General features: G+C 43.5%; 1 protein-coding gene across 2 annotated transcripts; it reads left to right on the forward strand.

Annotated features, from left to right (window-relative positions):
• The first annotated feature begins 1,234 nt into the window (after positions 1-1,234).
• On the forward strand, positions 1,235-7,021 carry LOC148149682 (ERV-BabFcenv provirus ancestral Env polyprotein-like). Of its 2 annotated transcripts, none has more exons than XM_087988633.1 (2): positions 1,235-1,468; positions 4,185-7,021. In XM_087988633.1, the coding sequence occupies exon 2, from the start codon at positions 5,092-5,094 to the stop codon at positions 6,319-6,321; it is 1,230 nt and encodes a 409-aa protein (XP_087844759.1). In that variant the 5' UTR covers positions 1,235-1,468; positions 4,185-5,091; the 3' UTR covers positions 6,322-7,021. The 2 variants fall into 2 exon arrangements, with proteins under 2 accessions (XP_087844759.1, XP_087844760.1); XM_087988634.1 differs by having other exon boundaries at positions 1,235-1,464.
• The last annotated feature ends 7,615 nt before the right edge of the window (positions 7,022-14,636 follow it).

The following is a 14,636-nucleotide window of genomic DNA, read 5'->3' on the forward strand; positions in this document are numbered from 1 at the left end:
GTAAGCATTTTGTCACAGACAAGACCGGATAAACAGGAATAATGGGGCCAGTCTTAGGGAACTGGAGGATGTAGATAGGGGAAGAACAAAAGAAGGAGAAAGTGAAGTCTGCAGATGCTGGAGATCAGAGCTGGAAATGTGTTGCTGGAAAAGCGCAGCAGGTCAGGCAGCATCCAGGGAACAGGAGAATCGACGTTTCGGGCATAAGATTCACCTGCACCTCTACACACATCATCTATTGCATCCTCTGCACCCGATGTGGCCTCCTCTATATTGGGGAGACAGGCCGGCTACTTGCGGAGCGTTTCAGAGAACACCTCTGGGACACCCGGACCAACCAACCCAACCACCCTGTAGCTCAACATTTCAATTCCCCCTCCCACTCCACCAAGGATATGCAGGTCTTTGGACTCCTCCATCGTCAGACCACAACAAAACGACGGTTGGAGGAAGAACGCCGCATCTTCCGCCTAGGAACCCTCCAACCACAAGGGATGAACTCGGATTTCACCAGTTTCCTCATTTCCCCTCCCCCCACCCTGTCTCAGTCAAATCCATCGAATTCAGCACCGCCTTCCTAACCTGCAATCTTCTTCCCGACCTCTCCGCCCCCACCCCAGTCTGATCTATCACCCTCACCTTGGCCTCTTTCCACCTATCACATTTCCGACGCCCCTCCCCCAAGTCCCTCCTCCCTACCTTTTATCTTAGCCTGCTGGACAAACTTTCCTCATTCCTGAAGAACAAAAGAAGCCAAATTATATAAATATCGAGCGTTTGTCGAATTCGGTGTGTGTTTTGTCCCTTCCTTGTGACTTGCAAGTGTACAAATAAATGACACTACTGCTTCAGATTTTTGTCTCGGACTGAAATTATTGAAGTGAGTGAGCTTTGTTTCTCACAATTGGGGGCTGTCCGGGATTTTCTTCCATCGCCGGGGGAGTGGCTGGCCTTGGACACTGGGAAGACGCGTCCCGTTCCCCATTGAGGAGCGGTCTCGTGTCCCGGTTTGGTCTGCTCCCTTGGGTGACTGGTGTGAATCCTACAAGAGAGACATCTGAATCAGATAGTGATAGGAGCTCGATAGCCGATACGGCGACAAAGGGGCCAGGCAACTCTGTGCACAGACCAAGGCAAGAAAATTGACTTTTAAGTATTGCCTTGGTGGCCAGGATTGAGTTTTAGTAGTTAATAAGGGACTAACGAAGGAACTCAATATGGGTTGTGCCGTGGGTAAGGAAAAAGCCTCTGGGAAAACAAAAGAAGAAAAAGGCAATGGAAATGGAGGTGGGGTCCCTTACAACATTCCTCCGGACAGTCCTTTGGGCAGGATGTTGCGGAATTGGAGAAATAATACTTGTACAAGGGAGAAAGATGATTAAATATTGTTGCTTTGTATGGACTAAGGAATCCATTCTTCGTCCCGCTGTCTTCTGGCCAAAGTACAGGACGGACGAAGACTGGGTTTGTAAATATCTGAATTTATATGTCAATGTGCGAGAGAGAGAGAGAGAGAATGAAAAGAGCTGTACAGCTGGTAGGAAGTTTAACCCTTTGTGATTTGGTTTGAGTGAACATTTGTTTGTTGGTGATTGAATGTTTGTGTTTTATTCCCTGGAGCTTGAGTTCCAGGACTGTTTTGAATCTGATTTTTATTATGGAAACTTAACATGATTTCTTTTAAGGTTAGGGATTCTATCGAGATTATGAAGAAAAAAAAGAATGATAACTCCTGTTCTTTTTACAGATCATGACTGCCTTACTATCAGTTTCTAACTAATCTCTTTTATCTTTACATAAAACCAATAATGGAGGACAGTTGAAGTTTCAGTTCAACATTAGATTGTAGTAAAAACAAAATTCTATGGTTAATATCTGTGACCTTGGATTCAGCCATTGTTCATGCATTAGAAGTTTTTTTAAATTTGAGTAGACAAATTCTTTTAAGGCAGCTCTGATTATTTTACGACCTATAGTATTGTAATTGAGCAATGATTGGTCAGGACTATTTAAGAAAACTAATTTTGGATTTAAATTAAAGGACTAAAACTGGGTAATTACAGTGAATTTCAAAATTGGGAACTGTATGCATTTTACATTTTAAATATTAAATACTGAAGAAATGAACGTAAATATATAAATATATTTACAATTTAGGAACAGGCTTTAAAGTTAGTCAAGCATGAATTGATGAATTGGTGTTTGAAGTTATGGTGAGCTAGAAATATTGCAATATTTCTTTAAGAAAGAAAAAGGGGAAGAACGTAACGACTTATCCCCTTCGGGAGGTACCCATAGGGGACAAAGAGATTGGGTTTGTAAGTGCCCCCCTCACCAGTGGGGAGGTCAGAACATTTAAAAAGGAAATGAAGGTCCTGGTTGAGGATCCGGTGGGTTGTATGAACAAATTGATCAATTTCTGGGGCCCAGTCTGTATACCTGGGCTGAGTTAATGTCTATTTTGAATATACTATTTACTGGGGAGGAAAGGGGACTTATACGAGGAGCAGCCATTAAAATATGGGACAGGGAACACCCGATTGGAGATGGGGATGCTGGACAGGGAGAGGTGAAGTTTCCCCTCAAAGACCCCCAGTGGGAAAACCAAAACCCGGAGCATAGAGAAGAAATGAGGGAATTGAAAGACCTGATTCTAAAAGGAATAAGAGAGGCAGTTCCGAAGTCACAGAATTTGACTAAAGCCTTTGAAATTAGACAGGAGAAAGATGAGACTCCCTCAGCTTTCTTGCAAAGATTAAGGGATTCAATGCGGAAATATTCTGGAATGAACCCTGAGGACCCAGTGGCACAGGGTCTGTTGAAAGTACATTTTGTGACAAAAGCATGGCCAGACATACAGAGAAAGATACAGAAGATAGAAGGATGGAGCGAAAAACCATTAGATGAATTGTTGAGAGAGGCACAGAAAGTGTTTGTAAAGAGGGAGGATGAGAGACAAAAACAGAAGGTGAAAATGATGGTAGCTACGGTTGATGAGGTAGTTAAGAGGCGAATGGAACCAATAGTGAGCAACCGGAGTGGCGGGTGGCAGCATGTAGGACAGAGAGGAAAGGGGAGAGGGAGAGGACAAGGGGGAACATTTGATAGAGGGTTTGAGCGACAAGGGCAGAGATGGAAGTCTCCACAGGCAGGACGCTATTATTGCGGAAAGATAGGGCATTTTAAGTGGGAGTGGCCTGATCTACAAAGGGAAGAAAGGGCAATTCCGCTTATGAATTTTGATGAAGAATAGGTGTGTCAGGGGTTCCTGCCCTCGGGGGCCCACCAGGAACCCTTGATAAACCTGAAGGTGAGACCCTGTAGGGAAGAGGTAGTCTTGCTAGTAGATACGGGGGCGGCACGGTCATCGCTGAATTTTAAACCAAAGAAAGTAGAAATGTCGACACGGTCAATTACTATTTCGGGGATAAAAAGGGAAGGATTTACTGTTCCAGTATTTAAACCTATGATGATAGAAGGTCCTAAGGATAGGGTCACAGGGGAACTGCTGTATATCCCTGATATAGGAAGTAACTTACTGGGGAGAGACTTAATTATCCTCTTAGGACTGGAGATTGGAATTCAGGAAAAAGGAATTAGTTGTACAACTAGCGATGTTGACAGAGGATGAAGAGAGTGAGATAGACCCTGTTGTATGGGCTAGAGAAGGGAATCGTGGAAAACTACAGATCCCTCCCCTTTTAATAAATTTAAAACGGAAAGGGGATGTTGTCTGTGAACGACAATATCCCATTTCTATAGAAGGTACACGAGGACTGCAGCCAGTAATTGAGGGACTGATTAGAGATGGGCTGTTGGAGCCATGTATGTCTCCTTATAATACCCCAATTCTACCAGTGCGGAAATCTGATGGAACTTATCGATTGGTGCAGGATTTGAGAACATTGAATCGAATAGTACAGATCAGGCACCCAGTGGTGCCAAACCCCTACACGTTATTAAGTAAGATCCCCCATGACCACAGATGGTTTAGTGTGATAGATTTAAAGGATGCCTTTTAGGCTTGTCCCTTGGCGGAGGAAAGATTTGGGACTATCCCCCTATGAAATCTTATTTGGATTACCTTATCTGGGAATGAATGGAGAATTGCCAATTCCTGAAACTAAAGATTTGTTTTTAAAGAAGTATATACTGGGCTTGTCTTCCTCTTTGTCTTTCCTCAGGAAACAGGGTCTATTGGCACAGACTCCGCCCCTTGAATTCACTGTTCACCCCATCTGGCCAGGAGATTGGATCTTAGTAAAATCATGGACAGAGACTAAATTGCAGCCGAACTGGGAAGGGCCGTATCAGGCTCTTTTGACTACCGAAACGGCAATAAGGATGGTGGAGAAAGGCTGGACTCATTACACTCGGATCAAAGGGCCAGTGGACCCTCCAGTTGAGGAAGAAGTCTGGACAGCCGAATCAACGCAAGACCCGCTGAAACTCAGACTAAAGAGACTTTGAGTAACTGATTATACAGTGGTGACGCGAACGCAGGATTATTTCTGTAAGATTGTATATTAAGTCTTTTTGTCTTCAGCATGATGTTTTGAATACTGGGAATGATTAGAGTTATGATGCTAGCCCTCTTAGTATTGGGATTTTGTCAAATATCATTTTCATATGTATTATTAACGGTTCCTGAGTCTGATAATCCACAAGTAATAGACACTGATGCATGCAGCTTAGTAAATTGTGGGGATGTAGCTAATCAAAGACAGTACCGCAGTTCAGAGATACATCTTAAGTCCTATGGGGATGGCCTTGGTATAATGGTCTCGTCATAGTACACCGGGCCCCCTTCCAACCAGCTTGCGATTGTCCCGATAAAAAGTGTAACCCAATATACCTAACAATAAGGAAAACCACATGGCACGAAGCAATTCTGGGTGGGGGGGCACTTATGAGATACAATTAAATGAAACATTTGGGATTGAAATGAAAACAAATGGGAAGGAGTTTGTGGGCTGCTGTTTTCAAATTAGCGTAGGACAGGGAAAACGGGTAGAATAACTGGATAATGAGATACAACATTTCACCCCTCCCGATGATCCTAAAGTAGTAAAAATTATAGAGGTAAAAGACATGAAACAGACCATCGAGATAGAGAATGGGTACGGGGATGCAAATGCCTGGGTTGAATGGGTAAAGTATACTGTAAAAAGTCTGAACAAAAGCAATTGCTATGCATGTGCCTCCGGTAGGCCAGTGGCCCAGGTGGTTCCCTTTCCGCTCAGGTGGAAGCGAGACAGGAAGGGCATGAAATGTATGATAGCCCTGTACCAGGATGAGACTGCATGGAATGATAGGAATTGTACTTCCCTATCTCTGATGTTCCCTCCCTTGGAGAAGAAAGATGTAAAAGGTCCCCCCACATTTTCCACCGCAGTTGGAAATCACACGTCGTGTGTGCGCAGGCGAGGTACAAGTCGGTTGAGAGATTTGGGGGAGCTGAAATTATGTACAGAGATTAAGAATGTTACCGAAACGGAGAAGGGAGGGAACTACTCAGCATTAAAGGTTCCCCGAGTGGATCTGTGGTGGTACTGTGGAGGCAAAATATTGAGACCCACCCTACCTCCGGATTGGAGAGGGATATGCGCAATTGTACAATTGGCAATTCCATTTACCCTGGCATTTGAGAAGGAAAAGATCGTAGGGAAAAAGGGAAGGGGTAAGAGATTACTGTTAGATACTTCTTTCGATGACAGGATTTATCTTGACTCGGTAGGAGTCCCTAGGGGAGTGCCTGATGAATTCAAGGCTCGTAACCAGATTGCAGCAGGCTTTGAGTCAGCTCTCTTTTGGTGGGTAACAATTAATAAAAATGTAGACTGGACAAATCAACAGCGATTTATCAATTATACAAGAGATGCGGTTAAAGGGATATCACAACAGCTTGATGCGACAAGTAGGATGGCATGGGAGAACAGAATAGCCCTTGATATGATTTTAGCAGAAAAAGGGTGTGTGTGTGTGATGTTAGGAGGAAGCTGTTGTACCTTTATTCCTAATAATACTGCGCCTGATGTTTCAATTACTCGGACCTTACGGGGATTGACTACTTTAGCAGAGGAACTGGCTGAGAATTCAGGAGAAGACACATCTCTCACGGGATGGCTTGAATCCTGGTTTGGAAAATGGAAGGGGGTGGTGGTTTCTATCCTTATGTCCCTGATAGTAGTAGTTGGGGTATTGGTGGCCATTGGCTGTTGTGTCATACCCTGTATACAAGGGCTCACCCAAAGACTGATTGAAACAACCTTGACGAAACAGATGCCCCTAAAAGGGAATCAGACAGAGGAACTTTATTGACTAAATAATGAGGAGATGAGTGTAACCAAGATGGATGAAATCTCTGGAATGATGCTTGCGAATTTCGGGAACGATGTAAACAAAAATGCAGAAGATAACAAATGGTAATTAAAAAGAAAAAGGGGAAATTGTGGGATATAGATAAATTAATGTTAGTTCTGCAATTATAAGTTTTGATACAGAGTAAATGAACTCACATCAGTGTGTAATTGTTTCAGCTAAGAGCTGAGTTAACAAGAATGGAAACTATGTGGAGGAAATATATAATCAGTTAAAATGGTATGCCAGCATGAAACGTGATTGCAAAACAATGGTAGAAATACAGGCACTAGATAAAATGCTGTGAAGAGAGGCCTGTATAAACAGTAGGTTTCCCACTTGTACAGAGACACAGGAACAAACCCTAATTAAAAGGGCTTAGTGATAAGATGCTGTGAGGGGCAGCGCAGATGGAGGGAGTAGATAATGGTAAGCAAAGGATGGGATGAGGTCAAACGGCCTTGTGAGGTCAGAGTAAGCATTTTGTCACAGACAAGACCGGATAAACAGGAATAATGGGGCCAGTCTTAGGGAACTGGAGGATGTAGATAGGGGAAGAACAAAAGAAGCCAAATTATATAAATATCGAGCGTTTGTCGAATTCGGTGTGTGTTTTGTCCCTGCCTTGTGACTTGCAAGTGTACAAATAAATGACACTACTGCTTCAGATTTTTGTCTCGGGCTGAAATTATTGAAGTGAGTGAGCTTTGTTTCTCACACAACCTATCCTCGTACGACCTATTCTCCATTCCAGGCAACATCCTGGTAAATCTCCTCTGCACCCTCTCCAAAGCTTCCACATCTTTCCTAAAATGAGGTGACCAGAACTGCACACAGTACTCCAAATGTGGCCTTACCAAGATCCTATACAGCTGCAACATCACCTCACGACTCTTGAATTCAATCCCTCTGCTAATGAACGCTAATACACCATAGGCCTTCTTACAAGCTCTATCCACCTGAGTGGCAACTTTCAAAAATCTATGAACATAGACCCCAAGATCCCTCTGCTCCTCCACCTTACTAAGAACCCTACCGTTAAACCTGTATTCCGCATTCTTATTTATCCTTCCAAAATGGACAACCTCACACTTGACAGGGTTGAACTCCATCTGCCACTCCTCAGCCCAGGTCTACATCATCTTTAAGTCCCTTTGCAGCCGACAACAGCCCTCCTCACTATCCACAACTCCACCAATCTTTGTATCGTCTGCAAATTTACTGACCCACCCTTCGATTCCCTCTTCCAAGTCATTAATAAAAATTACAAACAGCAGAGGACCCAGAAATGATCCCTGCGGAACTCCACTTGTAACTGGGCTCCAGGCTGAATAGTTACCATCTACCACCACTCTCTGACTTCGACCGGTTAGCCAGTTCTCTATCCAACTGGCCAAACTTCCCACTATCCCATGCCTCCTGACTTTCCACATAAGCCTACCATGGGGAACCTTATCAAATACCTTACTAAAATCCATGTACACTATATCCACTGCTCTACCCTCATCCACATGCTTGGTCACTACCTCAAAGATTGAATAAGACTTGTAAGGCAAGACCTACCCCTCACAAATCCGTGCTGGCTGTCCCTAATCAAGCAGTGTCTTTCCAGATACTCATAAATCCTATCCCTCAGTACCCTTTCCATTACTTTGCCTACCACCGAAGTAAGACTAACTGGCCTGTAATTCCCGGGGTTATCCCTATTCCCTTTTTTGAACAGGGGCACAACATTCGCCACTCTCCAGTCCCCTGGCACCACCCCTATTGATAGTGAAGACGAAAAGATCATTGCCAACAGTTCTGCAATTTCCTCTCTTGCTTCCCACATAATCCTAGGATATATCCCGTCAGGCCCGGGGGACTTGTCTATCCTCAAGTTTTTCAAAAGACCCAACACATCTTCCTTCCTAACAAGTATCTCCTCTAGCTTACCAGTCTGTTTCATACTCTCCTCTTCAACAATACGGTCTCTCTCATTTCTAAATACTGAAGAAAAGTACTCATTCAAGACCTCTCCTATCTCTTCTGACTCAATACACAGTCTCCCACTACTGTCCTTGATTGGACCTACCCTCGTTCTCGTCATTCTCATGTTTCTCACATACGCATAAAAGGCCTTGGGATTATCCTTGATCCTACCCGCCAAAGATTTTTCATGCCCTCTCTTAGCTCTCCTAATCCCTTTCTTCAGCTCCCTCCTGGCTATTCTGTATCCCTCCAACGCTCTGTCTGAAACTTGTTTCCTCAACCTTATGTAAGCCTCCTTCTTCCTCTTTACTAGACATTCAACCTCCCTTGTCAACCAGGGTTCCCTCACACGACCATCTCTTTCCTGCCTGACAGGTACATCAAGGAGATGTCGTATCTGTTCCTTGAAAAACACATTTCAACGACATCCTTCCCTGACAGCCTATGCTCCCAATTTATGCTCCTCAGATCCTGTCTCGTATTTACCCTTCCCCCAATTGTGAAACCTGCCCTGTTTGCACGCACCTATCTCTCCATAACCAAGGTGAAAGTCACAGAACTGTGGTCACCATCACCAAAATGCTCACCCACTAACAAGCCCATCACTTGTCCCGGTTCATTACCAAGTACCAAATCCAATATGGCCTCCCCTCTGGTCGGACAATCTACATACTGAGTTAGAAAAGCTTCCTGGACACACTGCACAAACACCGTCCCATCCAATCTACTTGATCTAAAGAGCTTCCAATCAATATTTGGGAAGTTGAAATCACCCATGACTACTACCCTGTGGCTTCTGCACCTTTCCAAAATCTGTTTCCCAATCTATTTCTCCACATCTCTGCAGCTATTGGGGGGCCTATAGTAAACACCCAACAAGGTGACTGCTCCTTTCCTATTTCTGACTTCAGCCCATACTACCTCCAAAGGCAGATCCCCCTCGAACTGCCTTTCTGCAGCCATTATACCATTTCTAATTCGCAACGCCACCCCCCCTCCTTTTTTACCACCCTCCCTAATCTTACTGAAACATCTGTAACCAGGAACCTCCAACAACCATTCCTGTCCCTCTTCTATCCACGTTTCCGTGATGGCCACAACATCGTAGTCCCAAGTACCGATCCACGCCTTAAGTTCACCCACCTTATTTCTGATACTCCTTGCGTTGAAGTATACACACTAGAACCCATCTCTGTGTCCGCAAGTATTCCCTGTCAGTGCTACCTTCTCCACAGCCTCCCTACATTCTTGGACATCCTGAAAAACAGCTAACCTACTTGCTGGACTACAAGTCCGGATCCCATCCCCCTGCCAAATTAGTTTCAGACCCCCTCCCCCCGAAGAGTGCTAGCAAATCTACCTCCCAGGATATTGGTGCACTTCTGGTTCAGGTACAACCCGTCCTGCTTGTACAGGTCCCACCTTCCCCAGAATGCAGTCCAATTGTCCAAATACCTGAAGCCCTCCCTCCTACACCGTCCTTGCAGCCACGTGTTCAACTGCACTCTCTCCCTATTCCTTGCCTCACTGTCACGTGGCACCGGCAACAACCCAGAGATGGCGACTCTGTCCGTCCTAGCTTTTAGCTTCCAGCCTAACTCCCTGAGCTCCTGAATGACCTCCCCTTTTCTTTTGCTTTTACACTGTCACCAACTTCCTATGTCAGCCACGGTTGCCTCATCCCTCTCTTAGTGTCTTCGTGGGTTTCCTCCGGGTGCTCTGGTTTCGTCCCTCAGTCCAAAGATGTGCAGGTCAGGTGAATTAGCCATGCTAAATTGCCCATAGTGCTGGGTGCATTAGTCAGAGGGAAATGAGTCTGGGTGGGTTACTCTTTGGAGGGTTGGTGTGGACTTGTTGGGCCGAAGGGCTTGTTTCCGCACTGTAGGGGAATCTAATCTATACATCACCCAAATCCAAAATTGCTTGTTTCCGAGTGAGTTCAAACACAAAGCTGTTTCAAAAAGCCATCTTGTAGACACTCCATGAATTCCTTTTCTTGAGATCTTCTACCTTCTGATTTTCTCAGTGCACTTGCATATTGAAGTCCCCATGAATCTTGTAGTAGTGCCTCTCACATGCCTTTCTATTTCCTGGTTTACTCATCTCCCCACATCCTGACTATAGCTAGGAGACCGATACACAACTCCGATCACAGTCTTTTTTACTTTGCGGTTCCTCAACCCCATCCACAGATTTTATTCCTTCTGGCTCCAAATCACTCCATTCCTTACTAACAAGGCAACACTACCCCAAGCTCATTTGTCTTCCTTTCAATAGGACATGTATCTTTGGATATTCAGTCCCCAGCTCTGATCGCCTTGCAGCCACACCTCTGTGATACCCACAACACTGTGCCTGGAAATTTCAATCTACGCTACAAGCTCACTTACCTTGTGACATATACTGCATACATTCAAGTACAAAATACTAAGTCCTGCATTGACTGACCCCTTCTCACCGTTGGCCCCATATCTGCTATGCCTGAAGTGAAATTGCTGACCATTTCAATACTCTGTCTTATTACTTGTTTGAGAAACTTTAATAACCTCTGCTGAGCTCTCTCCAAATTTAACGTTTTCCATAATTTTCTATGCAACTGGATCTACCCCCTTCACCCCCAGTTTAGTTTGAAGCCTGACCCACAGCCCTGGTTATGCCATTTGCCAGGAGTCTAGACCCAGCATGAGACTCATTCCATCAGAACCCCTCCCACCTTCCCAGTACTGCAGCCAATATTCAATGAATTCAAACCAGTTTCTCCCACATGAATCTTTCAGCCATGTGTTTACCTCTTTAATCTTATTAACCCTTTGCCAATTACTTTGTGGCTCAGCTAGTAATCCGGAATTATCATCTTTTTGTTTCTGCTTTTTAAACTAGTCCCTAGATGCTCATATTCCCTCTGCAGAACATCTTCCCTCTTTTGACTTAAATCATTGGTACCTACCTGGATCACAACAATGGATCTTTCTCCTCCCACTCCAAATTCTTCTGCAGCCCAGATGAGATATCCTGTACCTGGGCACCGGGCAGGCAACAAAGCCTGATACTCTCAATCCTGGCCACAGGGCAGAGCATCTATCATCCTGACAAGATTATCCCCTATTAGATCGACTCCTGAGACCACATCTGGAGTATTGTGTGCAGTTTTGGTCTCCAAATTTGAGTAAAGACAGTCTGGCTTTTGAGGGAGTGCAGCGAAGCTTTACAAGGTCAATTCTGGGAATGGCGTGACTATCATATGTTGAAAGTTCGGAGCGACTGGGCTTGAGTTTAGAAGGCTGAGAGGGGATCTGATTGAGATGTATAAGATTATTAAAGGATTGGACACTCTGGAGGCAGGAAGCATATTTCCACTAATGGGTGAGTCCAGAACCAGAGGACACAGTTTAAAAATAAGGAGTAGGCCACTTAGAACAGAGTTGAGGAGAAACTTCTTCACCCAGAGAGTGGTGGGTGTATGGAATGCTCTGCCCCAGAGGGCAGTGGAGGCCAAATCTCTGGATACTTTCAAGAAAGAGATGGATAGAGCTCTTAAAGATAGTGGAATTAAGAGTTATAGGGACAAGGCAGGAACAGGATACTGGTTGTGGATGATCAGCCATGATCATAATGAATAGTGGTGCTGGCTCGAAAGGCCGAATGGCCTACTCCTGCACCTATTGCCTATTGTCTACATTTCTCTTTTCTCCCCTGTCTTGAATAGCTCTGGGTACCATGATACTATGGATCAGTTTGCTCATTCTCCCTACAGCCCCCACGCTTATCCACACTGGGAGCAAGTATCTTAAACCTGTTCAACAAACTCAAGGTTTGAATCTCCTTCAGCATTACCTCCTGGATCCCTCTAACTACCTCGCTGGCAGTCATAACCTCCTGCCCCTGACCACTGACTGAATTCAGGGAATTAATCAAAGTGGTGTCACTGCCTTCTGAGAAACCAGGACACTCTCCCTCTCCCAGATATGTCAATGTTTGAAGCTCAGATTCCAGCTCATCAGCTCTGAGCTGGAGATCCTCAATGCTTGCTGCAGATGTCACTATGAATCATGGATGCAACTTTGCTTGCTGAGCTGGAAGGTTCATTTTCAGACATTTTGTCATCATACTAGGTAATATAATCAATGAGCCTCTGGTGAAGCATTAGTTTAATTTCCTGTTCTTTTTTTTTCAGAGGGTGATAGATGGGATCCAAATCAATGTGTTTTTTGATAGAGGTCCAGTTGGACAACACTTTAAGTGGAACAACATATCCATCCTAGGACAAAGCAAACAGAGACATGCACAAGAATTCCTAGAAGCATGGTATTCCAACTGGAACTGTATCAAAAAATGCGTCAATTTGGATTCCACCTATCATCCTCTGAGAAAAAGAAAAGGAAATGACATCACCAACACAGGAAATTATGTCACCAACCCAAGAAAACATAAACACATAAATAGAAAGCAGACCATAACACCAATGCTTCACTGGATGCTCACTAATGATGTTACCTAGTATGGGGATGAAACATCTGAAAATGAACCTTCAAGCTCAGTGAGCTAACTTCCATCTAGAACCTCAACCGGAGCTACAAATCTTCTCCAAACTCGCTAACTATGAACCATAATGGATCTCCCAGCTCCTACATCATACAGTGACAACACATCGTCTGGCCCAGCATCTCTATTTCAATTACTAAGTTCTTAATTTGATTTTTAAAAAAAATTGTACTAGTCTTTTAGTTTTGTATCTTGTAAATACTTGCCCAATTTATCTTCAATCTGAAAGTAACCTATGATAGATAGTCAAATTAGTAGCTGTCACCAACAAATGAAGTTGTGGATTACCTGTGATGTCATAATTTTGTGTTGAGCTGCTGATCCTGGCTTTCAATTTATCCTGTTAGAAAAAAATCTTATAAACTATGAGCCAAAAAACAATGCATAAAACAACCTCATCCCCTCTGCACTGAATTCCTCCATTGCCTCCAATTTCCCAAACTACATGCTTACTTGGACTGCCTCTCACTCCAGATAGGACCTTTCTTTTCTGATCATGCAAAGCCCCAACACTGGCTCACTTGGATCTAAAAGATCTTATATCATGATTTAAAAGACAGCTTGGAGTTCCCCAGCCTAAACCTTATGTTAACCCAAGCAAACATTTCTCCCCTAACCAATCAAAGCACATTGTCTCAAAGCTCATCTCATTTCTGTTTGTCCCAGCTACAATGTTTGTTCATGTAGCAATAATGACTGGAACTCGAAGGCAGTCCACTGCTTATAACTTAGTTAATAAGTTTATGGGAATATTAGCTAAAAGTTCTTTATTTCTTTCTGTCTTTTCTTTTGATTTTCCTAAATAATTTTACTTGGAGTGCACCGTGTATAAACAACATTGACATGCCCTTTCAAAATAGCTCTAATTGAGGTGCCTAATTGTGGCCACTTCAATTGACAGTACAGAGACAAATATTTTTTGTGGGGTGGACACCATATATTGAGAACATCAAGCTTCGTTCCATACGATATTAATCAGTTGTTCTCATTATTCAACAGTTCTTTTTACTGAAACCAGGGCTTTCTTTCCAAATTCTCTTTACAGTTGTCAGACTGTCATGGTGAGGTCAAAACTCCATCAGATGTTAAGTCTATATGAATGCATTTCGAGTGAGTTAAAATTGGGCATTTGGATCTTCAAGCTAAAGGAATCTAAGGGTATGGGGAGACTGCAGGAACGAGAGAATGAATTGTATGATCAGCCATGATAATTTTAAATGGTAGAATGAGCTTGAAGGGCCAAATAGCCTACTCTTGCTTAAAGTTTCTATGTTTTTATGTACTCTAGACTTTGGATTACTGTTACAGTGAACATAACCCATATGCTGTTGTCGTCAAGTACCACACCCTATGAAAGGGAGTTCAGAACAAGGTTCATAAGTAGCAAAATCTGCAGAGTTATCAATTTCATAGGAATTAACAATCAGGAACAAACACTCACCCTAATTTAACAAACACGTTGCAAAAATGGACATCCATAATAGTGTCATTTCAGGTTACGACCTGTTTTAACAGTACAATGCGTAACATATTCTCACGGATTTTACCCAGACCTCTTGAGTCACTTCTCCTTCAGATTCTGCATTTTCTTCTTTCAATTTCTTAATGCCTTGCAACACTCTTCCCATTTTACAGAACATCTATTGCAATTTGGCTGAACTCATACTTTGTTATTGTACAAAGCTTTGCTTGTGTCACCAAACATTGTGTAAACATTATATTAGGCTGTGAGATGTTCTCTTGTTTGCATCTGTTACGTTAAA

Source organism: Chiloscyllium plagiosum, unplaced genomic scaffold (assembly GCF_037043375.1).
Source record: "Chiloscyllium plagiosum isolate Xiang-an unplaced genomic scaffold, Cpla_swu_hap1 HiC_scaffold_7, whole genome shotgun sequence".
NCBI lineage: Eukaryota > Metazoa > Chordata > Chondrichthyes > Orectolobiformes > Hemiscylliidae > Chiloscyllium > Chiloscyllium plagiosum.

Bases quoted from the DNA above. Each gene is read 5' to 3' on its own strand.
- LOC148149682 (XM_087988633.1), top strand. From the start codon at position 5,092: ATGAAACAGACCATCGAGATAGAGAATGGGTACGGGGATGCAAATGCC.